The sequence below is a fragment of the Rhinolophus sinicus genome, chromosome 17 (genome assembly GCF_057876585.1).
Source record: "Rhinolophus sinicus isolate RSI-liver-muscle chromosome 17, RSI-T2T, whole genome shotgun sequence".
Lineage (NCBI taxonomy): Eukaryota > Metazoa > Chordata > Mammalia > Chiroptera > Rhinolophidae > Rhinolophus > Rhinolophus sinicus.
In genome coordinates, this window is record NC_142517.1 from 44,675,686 (window position 1) to 44,692,064 (window position 16,379).

General features: G+C 36.1%; 2 protein-coding genes across 4 annotated transcripts in view; one reads left to right on the forward strand and one right to left on the reverse strand.

The window, feature by feature from the left end:
• Positions 1-1,388, forward strand: part of ACTL6A (actin like 6A) — a 37,749-nt gene extending 36,361 nt beyond the window's left edge. For both annotated transcript variants that reach the window (XM_019751866.3, XM_019751865.3), the window contains exon 14: positions 908-1,388. In XM_019751866.3, the coding sequence (XP_019607425.1) occupies positions 908-988 (81 nt within the window). In that variant the 3' untranslated portion in view covers positions 989-1,388. The remainder of the gene's footprint in view (positions 1-907) is intronic.
• Positions 907-16,369, reverse strand: MRPL47 (mitochondrial ribosomal protein L47). Of its 2 annotated transcripts, XM_019751878.3 has the most exons (7): positions 16,220-16,369; positions 14,291-14,436; positions 13,677-13,737; positions 10,141-10,237; positions 5,810-5,940; positions 4,544-4,639; positions 907-1,941 (listed from the first exon to the last, which is right to left on the reverse strand). In XM_019751878.3, the coding sequence occupies exons 1-7, from the start codon at positions 16,315-16,317 to the stop codon at positions 1,818-1,820; spliced, it is 753 nt and encodes a 250-aa protein (XP_019607437.3). In that variant the 5' UTR covers positions 16,318-16,369; the 3' UTR covers positions 907-1,817. The 2 variants fall into 2 exon arrangements, with proteins under 2 accessions (XP_019607437.3, XP_019607446.1); XM_019751887.3 differs by lacking the exon at positions 14,291-14,436 and having other exon boundaries at positions 16,220-16,344.
• Positions 16,370-16,379: the final 10 nt, after the last annotated feature.

Below are 16,379 nucleotides of genomic sequence, written 5' to 3' on the forward strand. Positions count from 1 at the left end.
TAAACCATTCCTTCTCAGGTTCTGGTTGCTCCCTGGCCTATTGGTGAGGTAGAGGAAGTCAGGAAATCATTCTTGGGGCAGATGGTGAAATCATGGTGCTGGGTTTTGCATGTTGCTTAGACTGGAGCCTGCCTAGAATCAGGAGAGACAGTCCCTACACTTATCTGCACCCTAGATGGGAGAATTTTCCCTTCACCTCAGAGCAACTAAAGTAAATGTCACCAAGTACTTACGCTAAACATTTTTATGCAGTTAAATGTAACTGTCTATTTGTATATTTCTTATCTATATATTCTATTTCCAATCTTTTAGCAGATCTTAGCTCAAAACTAGATACCGTGTATGAATCCACTTGAATAGAGTTAATCATAGGGAGTGGATTTCTCCTGCTTTTATGTCTTATTATTAATGTAGCCCAGGTTCCTCCCTCCTTTCGTCATTTTCCTTTCACCATCTATGTTTATTTGGTACACTGCTTGTGTACTATGGTGTGTGCACGTGAAAATCTTCATCCTAGTTCTGATGCGCACTTTTGAGTTCCAAATGTTACCATTAATCAAGTACTATAACAGCTCTTCAATTCTGTACTGGGATCAAGCCTTCCAACAATTTCTATTATTGCCTTAGATTGGCAGAAGCCATCATAGCTAAACCCTCCATCTTCCTTTCACAGTCATTTTGTATCCTCACGACAGTATACCAGTTTTAAAAGGATTTAACATTCTTTCTAACCCGAAATAGCGTCTGGGTGCTGGAGGAGAGCAGAAATAAGAAGGGAGTAATGGAATACTATTTTGGGGGAGAGTTTAAGAGTTCTTCAAAGATTAGCAATTGTGAAAATAGATATTAAAAGAAAGTATTTTCTAATAAAAAGCACAATAATACAGTTTTTCTTTCCATTTTACAGGGTACCTTTCAACAGATGTGGATTTCCAAACAAGAATATGAAGAAGGGGGGAAGCAGTGTGTAGAAAGGAAATGCCCTTGAAGAGTTCCCACACTTCTACCTTCCTGTGTCACCTTATGTTTCATGGCTTTAGTATACTCAGGAAAAGAATGACCATCTTTTGTAGAATGTTTATACATTTTTGCATATTTCAATTTCCACATAAATTTTTTAAGGCTTTAACTGGCTCTATAACTTAAAATAAGTTTGTGCTCTCCTTGAAAAGCACTATTCGTATTTCAAGCATTTTATAATTTTGTATAAATATCTATTTTCTCTAAATATTTTGCTTTCATTCAGATGCTTTCCAGCTCTCTTTAGTATAATAATTACCAGTGGATTGGTAGAATTGCTTTTTATTGATGAGTAAAATTTATTGCCTATGCTTTTTACCTTAGGCTTGCAAAATTAAATAAAAATTACTAGCCATTCCAAAAATACATATTTTGGACTGTTGTGTTATAACTTGATATTTTAAGTACTAAATGTATTTATCACTATTTTCAGTAAAAGTCCTCACTGCTTATTAACAGCAGTTTATCATCTTCGTAGCCTATTAACAATAATAGGAATAGGCCAATAATGGTTGGCCTTTGCTATAGCAGTTGACATTACCCGCCTACTTTAAGATACAAGTGCTTTAAATCTCTTTAGATATCAGAGTTTATCAAATGGGAATTTAATCTGAAGTTTATACCTATTTTTTAAAAAATCTGGTAGAAGCAGGACCACTTCCAGTATTAGCATGCCATATTAACACTTAAAACAGATGTCTAAAAACACAATTTCTTTATAAACTACTTAACAAATAGTTCCTTTCATATACAGACTGTTATCCAAGAAAAAATGGTACATTATGAGTTCAGACATCTTAGACAAGACTTGACTTCTGGGCTTCAGAAAGATGTGGAAACTTTTCCTGAAGAAGTTTTTCTTTCTTTTTCTCTAAGTTTTTCCTCCTTGCTTGGATGCGGGCTTGTTTCTCAAATTTCAGTCTAGAATAATAAATGCATAACAGTGATTTATACAAAACTATTTCCGTTACTCAATACTATCAAAATATGTCCAAATCAGTGATTTCAAGGCTTCAATTATGCCAGTCTCTGTATTAGACATCATGTATATTATTAAACTTGAATAATCGCTGTAAACTTACTCAAGTCAAAGATAAATGTGAAATCAAAAGTATGTGTAATGCTGCACCAATTTTCCTTCGTTATTTCCTCACTGGAAAGAACGAACAGATCTCATAAACCTGTAACAGACTGGTATCTGTCTACCTTATTTTAGAAAGTGTCATTTTATTGACTACATTAGATTTTTACATCTTGAGATATATCCTGAGACTTTGGGGAATTCCTTAACTGGCACTCATTCTACCATATCATTCCCCTACAACAAAGAGAATAAAACCATGCCTGGATATGATGCTTAGGTGCTTACACTCACCACTCTCTTCAGTGAGTTTGCTTCTGCCCATCAGCATCTCAGGGCAGGAGACCATTTGTGCCTCAGCTAAAGTACACAGACTTCTAATGTCATGTAGGATTTGTCAGAATTGTAAGTGATAAATTCATGGATGCAAAAGCCTCTATAGTACTGAAGCTGATACTCTGGAGGTTGTTATATTGATCAGTAGGCGTAAGCTTATAAAATTTTACAATATAATTAAGAGGTACTGGATATAATATGCCAGTGCTATGCGGGAATTCATAGAATTTTCAGATAAGAGTTATATTTGGGTGAAGTAAAAAACGTATATACAAAAAAAAGTTTTTGTAAATTAAGTATAAGACTAAACAAAGTTGAAATCAGATTACCCACTGTATTCATCAATCTTTGCTCTAACTAAATTTTGGCTATTTACAGGAAATAACCCTATCTAAAAGAATAAAGGTTTGCTGTTCTTAAGAATATTCACAAAAATATGCTGCATCCTTTGAAGGTAAGGCTAAAATGGTCATTTCAAATATAGAATAATTAGAGTATGTATCATGCTTGTAATAGTTAACACTGGGTTCCTAATTTCTCATACATTATTTTAAAAGTCATTATTTATAGTTTCATCTTACATGACTAAGAGGCAGAAGGGTCAAATGGCACATTAGGCTTGGAGAGAAAAAAGCCAGTGCAGTTAGATTTCATCAGTCGTTTAGCATCTGGACTTGGTCTTAAAATGTATATAGGTGGAGAGATTTCAAAGCTCCAGCAACAGGAGCCTCAAAAGAGGAGAAAATGAACAAATTATGTTTAGGAAACAAAAAGGCCTGACTTTGATGAATGGTAAGTAGGTAAGACTAAATTGTGGGAACACTGGGTGGGAAGGAATTTGGGTTAATTAAATCATTGGCCACTGGCAACTGATTTAACCTCCAGCCTCTATCCCCTCCCTAGAAATCAGAGTGGGACTGAAAGTTTGAGCCAGCTATTCAAGGTTGGTTCTCCTTGGCAACCAGCTTCCAACCTTAGGTGCTTTCCAAAAGAACTTAACAAGACAATCCTCCCCTCCCCCTTTGCTCTCATCACTTAAGAATCAAAGGGATTTAGGAGCTCTATGACAAACAGGGACAAAGACCAAATATATATTAATCACATCACAATAGATGAAACTGGAAATGAGGAGAGGTAGTTTGGTGGGGTAGATGAAAAATTTGAAGTGTGATTCTAAAGCATACTAAAATATATTCAAGCTCAGTTTAAAGATATATTTCATTCCTATTTAAATTGTTTTTTAAAAGTATTTTTGATTTTTTTGGAATAGAAACAAGCTTTTGGGGGAGAAAATCAGTTTTTAAAGAACACTTGTTGAATGACAGAATGTATTATCCAAGGCAGTTGTTAAAAACTGGTTCTTGTGCTGCTAGGATTTTCCCTTTCTCTGACACCGTTAGCCTGTAATCCTGCAGTTTCCCCATCCCCCACCTTTTCCATGGATTTGAGTGGCATCTTTGCCCTGGAAACCACAAACTTGCAAGTCTTTTCCCTTCCAGTTGCAGTTTTGGGGATTAAACTCTCCTTTAGTCTTCTATGTGCTTCTGGATGTAGATGATTTTAAAATAGCTATTTTAAAAACTTTTACCTAGTTTTTATAATCATTAGCTGGGGATTCAGGGAATCACTTCACTCCAATAACAGAAGCGCTGTGTTCTCCCTACTCAATAATAACTGTAGTGCAGAAAAGTATTTGCTATAAAAATACTTGGAGATACCGTTCTGCAAAATAACCTGAATTCAGATATAATGCAACAGGCTCCTCTCCTCACCCTAGCCCCTTTTCATTTCATCAACTTTGCAATAAAATAAGCTGACATTTTATACAACTGAAGTATTTGGACGTTCTCTTTAACACAATAGGAAAATGTAACCATCTTCTTACCTATACATTGATAAATAGAAAGGCAATAACACTTTTGAAAGGACATACACTAGAAAGTTAATTGAAAGCTGTTTCTGGCTGGTGAGATTATAGAAGACATTAATTTCTTTTTTACCTGTTTTTTCTTTTTTTTCCATAATGAACCTGTATTCACTTATGCAAAAGCTTGTCGTATGTCATCCAGTGTAAGATGTTTCATTAGTAAAGGTACTTGTGCTCACCTGTCAAAACGATCCACATAGGGCATTGCAAAGAACCGTTTTCTGTTGTATCTTTTATTTAGGTACCAAGGTATAGGCCATTGCTTGAACTTGTGCCTGCCAAGAAAACAAAAAGGTATCGCCTTATAGAAAACATTTAATACTTTTTCAAACAGATAAAGAGTTTTAACCTCTTTTCGACTAAACATGTCTTTAATAAATCAAAAACAAAATTAAAAAACCCTTGAAGTGAATAGCACTCTTACGGATTCTAAAATTAACACAGATTCTCCTCTTATCCCCACCCTTTCCTAATTGACCTCACCTGATTAATCCAAATAATCCAAATAAGACTTAGTAGAACATACGATAGTTTTTAGTCAGATGTTTTAGCAATTTCTGTCTTTTCTGTATTAGATTACATGGTTAAAAACAGCACAGCTACTCCCCTAAATGTGGCTCTGAACAGCCCCATTACCTCAAACTCCATTAAAAGAACCCATCAAATGAACAAGCGCTATTGTGTGATGTAATTTCAATAGTACAGGGAAGGTCTCCAAGCACCCAAAATATCTTCCGCATTTTGCTGACCAATGTTTAAAATTCTGTTAATGTTTCCTTTTGACAGTTCAACCCAAATGCAAATAAACCGGCAGATTATACTCTGGATCCTCTCAATTATTTATACCTCAGTATAAATGTTTATTAGATCTTTCCCCAAGGTCTGACAGGACTTTGGGGACTGGATGTAGGGGATAAGGTTAAACTGTTTCATAACTTGGATTAGGGCTTATCCTGATGACAATGGGAGTAAACTAAGCCTGGTTCATGTGGCCTATGCCTCAAAAACTTCTTTTTAATAGTCCCAGGATCTGTCCCCCCACCCCCCAATCTTAATGCATAAAAAAGAAAGGTATGTGTCCTAAAATTAACTTCATAGCATTTATAATCCTCTGAATTACACGTACACATACACATTTTTCTGGGGAAAGGATCTATAACTTGCATCAAATTCTCAAGAAGTCATAATGATGAACTTAAGATTAAGAACCATTGTTATAAAGAACCTATAGATAAATGGGAATGGGATGCCTGGGCTACCAAAGAAAGCTACCTTCATATCCTTGAGTTCTCAAGGGGCTTGGGGGCCTCTCTTTATATTAGATACATCTCTGATAGATCTAATACCTACCATATGCTGAGAGTTTTCTTAAAAAATATTGGACAGGGGAAGGAGCATGGGATTTCCACTCTTATCTTTAAAAAGCCACAATGTAAACTATATACCAGATGATTCTTCCAAAGATGTCTTTTCTCCAAGCACCAGGTCTAGCTTTTTCTTGACCAGTCTGAAGAAGTCTTAGGGCATCTTCCCTTTCCTGCACAACTTTATCTAATGCATCCATGGATTCTACTACCTGAGAAGAGAATAGAAAGATAAATTTCCACAATCACCTATAACAGAATCCCAAAGAAAGAGAACATATAAAGACTATGCTACAGAAAACCTACGATTATTTTTGTCGAAGAATCATTGTCAGGTATTTCCTAAAAATCTTTTTGGCACAGGTATGCGTACGTACATGGGTGTCTGTAATATCACTTAGTAATTTTTTTTTAAAAGTTTAGTTTCATTTAAATGAAAACTTACTAGGTTGGTGCAAAAGTAAATGCGGCTTAAAAGGTTAAATTGCGAAAAACGCAATTACTTTTGCACCAACCTAATATTTAGTTCAGATTTTCACATACTAGTTTTATTTGGAGTGGAATGCACTTGCATAGATTCCTTTTGGAGAACCAGTTGGATGCATGTCATTTCAAAACTCAATGAACTATTAAGAAGTGATAACAGTCTGCTGTTTTTTAGTATTATAAGCCATGTTTTGGCCTCAACTATTCTGTGTGTCCCTAACATGCAGACACAGATATTCTGACCTACATGGCAGCTGTTACTGTTACGGAAAATGGGGTATCAGTAATCTCCAAAGATCCATCAAGATTCAAGAAGATACTATTAAAACTTCTGTTTACTTTTATCTTTTAACATTTCTGTTTTGTTTTAAAATATACATAATCATATATTGGTAGAGCAACATAGTTTTATAAGTAAATATTCCATTCTTATGTTGGGGATTGTAATTAATGATATACGGGCTACGTTTTTTCATAGTTCAAAATACCGAGAGACATTTTTAGGTGGTTATGTGTATTATGCTTGAGCATCATAACAGGTATGAAATACTGAATACACACATTTGTTTCTTACAAGAATCCTGCCTCCCACCCAAAGGGCAGATTAGATTATACAGAAAATCCCCCAGGTAGCTATGGGACCTGAGAGATGTGAAAGCCAAGATTTAGATGAACTACCTCAGGTATATTCAGCGCACACTCAGCACTTCTGCTATCCCCAACTTCACTCAATACCACCATAAGCAGTTGAACCCACATGTATTTCCTCTAACTATATGAATTTCTACAAAATTGTTCAGAAAGATGGGTAAGAAGGACAAATCCTATTTTGAAGACAGAAAAAAATTAGAAGAGTGAGGGGACCACACTGATCAGGGCCTAAGCGCTCTCTAACCCTTAGGAACCTAGTAAGCCTGGCTGTTGACTGATTCCATTAGTGTGTGCCCAGCAAGGTCGGGGCTGAAGCTCCTAACTGCAATCTAATGTTAGCTCACAAAGAAATAGCTACCAAGTTCAGAGTTAATACCCAGTTAGGCAAGTTCATGTCAATAAATGAGAAGGGAAATCTGAAGTATCAGTTAAATACACTATTCAAAACAAGCCAAACATAAAGAACTTTCTTTTCTAGTTTATAACTTTTCCCAGGGCCAACAGTGTCCTTACACAGTTCTAAATCTTTAGTTTCTATCTTAAATTGAGAATAATAATTTTCAAATGTATTTCTTGATAAATTTTCCTTAGTACTATGTCACAAAACATTGAGAAAACTGCATGTATTTGAGGTTTAAAAAAAATATGGTCTCTTACAGTTTACCTGGATAAAATGGTTATCATTTTGGATTTTCCTAATTCGGAAAGTGCAGTACATGTGACCTATTGGGCTGAAGTTCATCTCTGAAATATATTTTATAAAACAGAGAGAGGGAATAATCTATTATTGAAGTTGAAGTCTTTTGCAGCACCATTCTAGCAAAAGCCTTTTCATCAAATAAACAATGTGCTATTTATAAACAGCCAATACATTTAAAAAGCCTTTGAAACATAATTTTCCTTAACAGCAGAGTTGGCAAATATACCTGAAATAAAATCACATTACTTTACAAATGTTATGTATCAATGAAAACATCTTAGTTTTTAAATATGTCATCCATTAAAACGAATCAGAGTTTCTTTGTAAAATAGCTGATTCCAGGGCTGGGGCAGGAAAAGTACAAGATGAATCCAGAACATCCTGCTGTATCTCATCAAAGAATGAGGAATGATGAGGACACGGGTCAGGTTGAAGGAACTCACACAGGCCAATTCTGAGAAGATATTAAAGGATTTTAACTCTTTGAATAAAATTGGAATCCATGAGTCCACAATGATGGAAGGAAGGAAGGAAGGGAGGGAGGGAGGGAGGGAGGGAGGGAGGGAGGGAGGGGGGAGGGGGGGAGGGGGAAAGCCCTTCCTTACAGAAGAAAGCTACTAAATATAGAATGAATGATGGGATTAAAAAATCACTAGCAAATATATAGTAATTACTGATTCAGGCCATAATCATCAATGGGGTGCTAAAACTAGTAGTGCAAGTTTGAAGAGTTACAGGATATTTACATGGTCTTGATACAAAGAAAAATTAGCAACTTACAGTGGAGAACTCTGACAGACTCCACACTAACCAAATTATTAATGCTAACAACATCAGTAACAGATCAAATCAACGTCCTGTGCCTCCTGATATGATGCACTGTGAAGAATAAAGCATCACTTCTATGATATTCCTGCCAATCATGATTATCATGAGAAACATCACACAAACCCAAATTGACTGATACCTTTCAAAAATATCAATGTCATGAAACACAAAGAATATCCACATTAAAGGAGACTAAAGAAATACAACTAAGAATGCCATGACCCAGGATTTTCTTTTGTTATGTAAAGAAGACGTTGGGACAACTGATGATATTTGAATAAGATCTGTCGGATTAGATCACAGTATTGTATCAACGTTAATTTCCTGATTTTGAAAATTGTAGTGGTTATGAAAGGAAATACCCTTGTTTTCTTGGCAATACACACTGAAGTATTTATGGCTAAAGGGACATGTAGATAACACCCTCAAACAGCTGAGGAAAAACTTTATGTAGAAAAGGAGGTGGAAAGGGATAAAATGTAAAATAATTCACACACGAAATCTGGGTGAAGGATATCTTTTAATAATATCCTCATAACTTTTCTGCCAGTTTCATGTTACATGAAACTAATGTTTGAAAAACCAAAAATGTTATGTAACTCAATTTTCCCTAAGTCAGAATAACCTCCATAATTAGAGTAAATAATAGAGATTTTATTCTGTACCTTTTTGACTCTCTCCAGGGATATTAGGTCCTTCCTTCTTAGAGGCAGTGTAGCAATAATGGTTGTGAGTGGTGCAGGAAAAGGAAACTAAAGCAGCTGAGGTTAGGAAGCAAGACTACAAGCCACTACAAAAAGCTGAGTTCTCTTCTCACTGACTACCTACTATGGGCCAGAAAAATCAATAAACAGTTGACCTCAAAAACAATCTAGCAAAAAAACGACAAAAAAATGAAAAAACAAACAAACCACAAGCCTGATAAACATAACTAAATAAAACATAAAACTGCCACATGGAAGAAGTATCTTAAACATGTATAGCCACAAAAAAACAACATCTACATATATTGATATGGGAAGATACCTAGGATATACCACATAGGTGGAAAATGCAAGTTTTAGAAGAGCATATAGAGTATAACCAAATTTGTGTAAATAATAAAGCACACTTCTACATGCAGAGGAAACTTCTGATGGAGAAATAGGAAACACGTGAAACTGATTACTTCATGGAACTAAGGAACCCAAGGATTTTTTCTCTTAATGATGAAGAAAAAGCTAATTTAAAAAATCGTTGACTTTTCACAATGTAAATTAATAGTACTGAACTATATACCCTTAAAAATTATTAAGATGGTAAATTTTATGTGTTTTCATCACACACACAAAAAAATGCGTAAATTTGACCCAGTTGGCAAGGAAGTGGCTAAACTGGAACTAGAAATGTAAAATGGTGTGCAGCTACTTTAGAAAAGAGTTTGGCTGTTTCCTAAAATGTTGAATAAAGATTTACCACATGACCTAGCAATTTCACTCCTAGGTATCTACCCAAGAGAAATAAAAACTTATGTCTACACATATATTGGGGGTTGCAGGTAGGAATGGGGAGTGACTGCAGATGGGCATGAGATTCCTTTTGAGGTTATGGAAATGTTCTAAAATTAGACAGTAATGATGGTTACACAACTCTAAATTTACTAAATATCAAACAAATAGAAAAAAAATCCCTACTTGAAAATATATGAACCATACACTCCTGTTAACTTTATCCTACACGACAGCCTCCAACTTCCCACAAGCCTTACCTTTTCTAACCGCTCCGGGCTTGGCATCGGCAGTATCTGCCGCTTGGCCTCCTGCTCTAGAGTGAGAAGCATGTTTCTTTCTTTCAGGAGGACATACCTGTATCAAAGAACACAACACTTGTGATGCTATTTGGTGATAACATTAATAAAGTGACTTTTGACATCAAAATTAATGATCTGTTCTCAAAAGTCCTTTAGAAATTTCAACATACAGAATATCATTGCAAAGAATAATCCTTTAAACAGAGCTATGTCTATTCTTATTCATTTGTTCAGTGTATTTCACGTGTGGCACATACTGTATTACGTGCCAGGGAGTTACAAAAAAGCATAAAACACAGTCCGTATATTCTAAGTGGAGAGAGAAGATGGACGATAAATAATATTTATTCAACACCTATTATATGCCAGGACTTGTGCTAAACAGTTTATATACATTATCTCATTTATGAGTGTTACGCGGGGCAGCCTGCAGGGTCTCTGCTCCCACTCCCCACATAAGAACGCAGGATATGGTTAGGCCAAAAAGGAACACCCACGGAGCCATAGATAGGGGAGTCACACCACTATAGTCTCGCTGGCAGCTGGGTTGGAGACACAGGAAGCAGGAGCCACACTGTCTGCAACCTGCCGTCCACTTCTCTGCTATCTGCAACCCGCACTCCACCGTGCTAACTGCAGTCCGCGCTTGCTAGCTCAGCCACCATCTTCTTGCTAGCCCCCATTTTCTGCTAGTGTAGCCACGGCAGTTATATTAGTATGTATAACTATATACCAACGGCTCACTGGTTACAGCTGACAGCCAACTAGCCACAGCTGATGGCCATCCAACCACAGTTGATGGCCATTTACTACCTGAGCCAGCACCTTTCCATGTGCGGCCGAGAGCCTGGAAACTGCTCTGTCCCCACAACAAGACTCTTACAACAACTTTTTGAGGTTGGTACTATTTCCACTTTCTAAATGAGGAAACTAAGGTTGAGAGAAGTAGGGTATTCTGGAGCATATAACTAATGCAAGATTCAAATCCTGGACTCCCTGTGTGCAAAACCTATTTTTACTCCACTGTGCTGCCTCGAAGCTGCAATGTGATGTGGTGTATTGAGTGGTAGAAAACCAGTACCAGAAGAATGAAGAGGGCAAGAAAAGACATCTCTTCCAGCCACGATAATCAAGGGAAGCTTGAGATGGGATCTGTTAGGCTGGAAAGGAAAGCAAACGTAATCGAAGGTACTGAGTGGCAAAGCTGAAGTGGGGTAGGTTTTACGAATACACTGATTAAGCATTAGAGCTGGAAGAAAGGAAAGGAGCTAAATGTGAAGGGCACTGAAAAGGAGAAAAGGAATTGGGATAGTTAAGCTATAAAAGAAGACAATTTTGGGGAAATGGGTGGCAGAAGATAAATTGTTTGGTTTCTGCCAGGATGAATACTGAAACAGCCCTAACTATCCTTTTACCAATAACTCACAGTAACAGTGCTTTAGGTGCAACTTATACAACTTATTTTTCCATAATGAATCTGCGCTGTTTTACACATAACACCTCTGACACCAAATGAGAGGGTTTTTTTCCCCCACCTGACACCAAATATGTGTTGTCTTTTCCAATACCACTTGTTCAATTCTGATACTAACTACCTGGAGTTAGCACCAGACTCTGGATTTAAAGGGTCAGTCAGTCCCACAAGACTGTCTCCCACTTCAGATGCCAATAGCAAGTTCCAGGGCTTCCATCCATTTCACTGACCAGCTAAAAGGGGGGGTTCCAATGATTCCCCTCCTTGGGTTCAATAATTTGATAGAATGGCTCACAGAACTCAGGAGGGCGCTGTACTTAACTATTACAGGTTTATTATAAAGGACACAACTCAGGAACAGCCAAATGGAAGAGATGAGGTGGGCAAGGTGTGTGCGAAGTGGTACAAAGCTTCCATGCCTTCTCAGGGCATGCCACCCTCCCAGTACCACCACGTGTAAACCAACTTGGGAAGTTCTCCAAACCCAGTTGTTTAGGATTTAATGGGGCTTCATTATGTAGGCATGACTGATTAAATCATTGCCATCTGGTGACTGAACTCAATCTCTAGTCCCCCTCCCCGCCCCAGAGGTGAGGGTGGTGGTGAGGCTGTAAGCTCCATCCTTGAATCATACTTTGGTCTTTCTGGTGACGAGCCTCCATTCTGAAGCAAATTACATACCCCTCTCCCCCCCTCACTCCCACACCAAGAGTTGCCTAATTAGAAAAGACACTCCTGTCACTCAGGAAACAGCACGGGATTTAGGAGTTGTGTGTTAATGAATGGAGACAAAAACTCAATATATATTTCTTACTGTATCACATGCTAAGCCTATATAGTTTATAAGCATTTTATAATTCTTCAATCTGACATGAAAGATAACCCTTTAAATGAGTGGATAAAACTTCCAATGCCTACTACAGTGTGCAGCTGGATAACAATCATGAATAAAGTGGGCTTGCTGAAAGAACAGGATGGGTAAGAGGTGGTGTGCACTGCTCCATCCAGATTGGGCAGTGGCTACACAGAATGGGCAGTTGTTGCAGTGTAGGAATGTGGGTTCAGTGTTGCCAGATAGGAGGTCTGATTATTCAAGAGGAACCAGAAATTCTGATTTTTGTGTGAAATTTTCCAATTTTAAAACAGTAATGTCCAAACAAAACATATCTTTGGGCTAAATATAGTCAGTTAATGTGGGGGGTGGAGAGGGTGGGCAAAATAGGTGAAGGGGGTCAAAAGGTACAAATTTCCAGTTATAAAATGAGTAAGTCACAGGGATGTAATGTACAGCATTGTGATTATAGTTAATAATACTGTATTGCATATTTGAAATGAGCAAGGAGAGTGGATCTTGAAAGTTTTCATCATGGTAAAAAAAAATTTGTAACTGTCTGGTGATAGATGTTACCTGGACTTACTGTAATGATCAGTTTGCAATATATACAAATATCGAATCATTGCATTGTACACCTGAAACTAATGTTACATCAATTTTACCTCAAAAAAAAAAAAAAAAAATATATATATATATATATATATATATATATATATATACACACACATAGTCAATTAAAAATACAATCCTGTCTTAAATCCTCTTATCCTTCTCTAATTCCAGGAGAACCTGCCAGAAAATCCTACCTAAATTCAGTCTTAAATGCCCCCTCCAACACACTTTCCCAAAACAAATAAGCTAATGATTTCAGACTATGCGAAAGATAATAAAAAGGAGGAAGGCCTACATGTGACCAACTCTTTTCATTTGTAAAGGTGTGAGTATGAAAGGTAGCAGTTATAGTAAAATTTCTAAACCCTTAACTACTTGAGAATTCTGATACATTTGTCTTAATGTAATTTAACCTGTCATATTTGTAAAATCTTTAATGATCTTATATATCATCCACAGTACTATAAGACAAATCATTTTACTCAATTTTTTACATCACATAGATATAAAGTTTATACCTCACTGTCATACTGTAACTGCTTCAAACACTCAGATGTTAAGATGTATACTTACCAAAGTTTATGTAAATCTTCATTACTTTTGTTCCTTAATTGCTGACAGGTCCATGAAGCTCCTATTGAAATGATAAATTTATAACATGAAATAATTTTCTAGCTTTGCCCTTTATACAATGCCCTTTGGTATATTACTTAACCTCTCTAAGCCTGTTTCTATATGTGCAAAATATATAATAGCTTTATTATATTACAGTACAATATATAATTAGAATTAAATTGGAGTTAAATTAGATACCACATATGAAAATGAGTAATGAGACTGGCAATAGCATTAAAAAAATGTTAGCATTACTATAGAATGTATTTTCACAGTCTAATGTCAAAATACTTTGTATATTATTATTTTCAATTATCTCTAAAAAATGAAATTTAAAACAAACCCCAAACACCAACTTAGTGAATAATTTCAACCTAACTCCTCTTCTAAACCTTTTGCCAACCTGCCAAGGAACAATTCTACTATTACGTTGTCCTTTTCATTTTCACTAATAGACGTTATCTCAAAGGAAATTGAAAGAGGAAACACCCAAATAATTCCCAAACAGGATAATCTCCAAATGATGACGGTTCAATAAATATATTTAATACCAATTAACCCAAATATCTCACCAGATTTCACTTTTTCTTGCCCCCAATTCTTTGGGTCATCAAAAAATTCTTCTAGTCCTTTCCTTGACAACGTGGTATGAAATAATCTACATTGGTGTAAAGATGTGATATTTGGTGTATTCTTAAGCAACAGATTAAGAGAAAACCTGAGATTGAACATATATAAAGAAGAGATTAAAGTTTTATAATATTTGGATTTTTAAACGATAAATAAATGGAATCATTTTCTCATCTACATGTTAAAAAGAAAATCAATTTTTGCACAAGAAACTTATAAAATGCTTTAGAAATTATTTTTAATATAACATTGTAGATATTGCTACCCTATAATTTCAGAGATAATATATTTACATAATTTCAGAGGTAATACATTTATATAATTATACTTTAAGGTAACCTTTGTATCTCCTTCATACACTTGCTAGTGGGTATATGAGTAGATTAAAAATATTCTGGTTAATTTTGCAACATGTATCAGAGGTCCCAATGCTTCTTCCCTCAGTAATTACATATTCAGATGAAAATTGATAATTAAAATGTTTATTAAAGCATTAAATATGATATCAAACAATTGATACTGTAAATGTGCAACCAGGGAATGGTTTGAAAAATGTTGTGCACCCGTATGGTAATGTATTATGCAGATTTAAAAATCATGTTTTTAAAGAATAATGATCTGGGTAAATAATTCAAAATACAATAGTGAAGTATATCAAAAGTGTTGTATTCCTACCAAAAACATTTAACCTGAATCTAGTCATGAGGAAACAATCAGACAAATCCAAATGGAGGGATATTCTAAAATAGCTGATGTTATCAAAAATGTCAAGGTCATGAACAAGAAAAAGAACGATTCTGGATTAAAAAAGACAAAAGAGACAAGACAACTGATGCAATAAACCATCATTGACTAAACTCTGAATAAAAAAATAAAGAAAAAAAATTACCAGGACAATTGAGGACGTTTGAATTTGGGCTGTATGCTAGATAACAGCAGCATAATAGTAGTGTATCAATATTAAATTCTCCAGTGTGATCCCTGGAGTATTGTGATTAATAAGACACTGTTACTGTTCTTAGGAGATGCTGATGTTTGCAGTTCTGATATGTCTCAAATAGTTCAGGGGGTAAAAAAGGCATGGCTATAAAGAGATAAAGAAAATTTAACAAAATGCTAAGGATTGATTAATATAGATGGAGAATATATATGGTTATCCTTTGTACTACTATTTCAACTTTTCTGTTGGCTTGAAATTTAAAAAGATAAAAAGTTGGGGAAACAAGGATAGAGCACAAGAATGCTCTACCCAACTATTTATAAAATTCAAATCATTATGGACAAAAGCTAATAAAAGGGAGGAAACCATACACCCTAAAGTCAAAAATGATCGGTCTGATCAGAAGACAAGCTGACTTTCCAGAAATAATGAACACCGTGTGTAGGATGCTTCTTTCTCAAACCTGCAAGGGTGACTGTTCCTTCATTTGGCTACTTTCATTTATTCACGTTAACATTTACTAAATCTCTTTGTGACAGATTCTTGAGTACAAATGTCTCTTTTTTTTTCACCCATCCAAACATGACACAGCCTTCAGTTCAATAGCCCAAAGCTCTTCAGCGAAGTTTTTCCCAACTCACCCAGCCAAACAGGATGCTTCTGTACCTCTAGGTTTATTTAATTCAACAAATACTGTTCGTGTACAGACCCCATGTACTGCCTAATCCACAGTATGTAGCAACAGAATGTTTAAGGAATGGAAATGTCGATCGAAGGCGGGCGACTTCTCCAAGGTCACTCATTCCTCAGAGCGGTTTCGGGTTCAGCCAACCCGATGGCCTTTCTAGTAATGGGCTGTTCTCAGCATCTCGGCAACCAAACAAGATCCAAAGTCGGAGAGGTAGACAAACATACTCTTCACATCACTTACCCTGTGCTAGCCGTGGCCTGAGAACTTATTAACGACCTGGAAGTCTTCAGGGCGGCTGAGACTTTACCGCAAAGAACGGCCAAACTGGCTGCAGCCATTTTTTAACATCAGCGAGCAAACCGCGTTTCCGCCAATAATGACGTCACTTCCGATGTCTCAC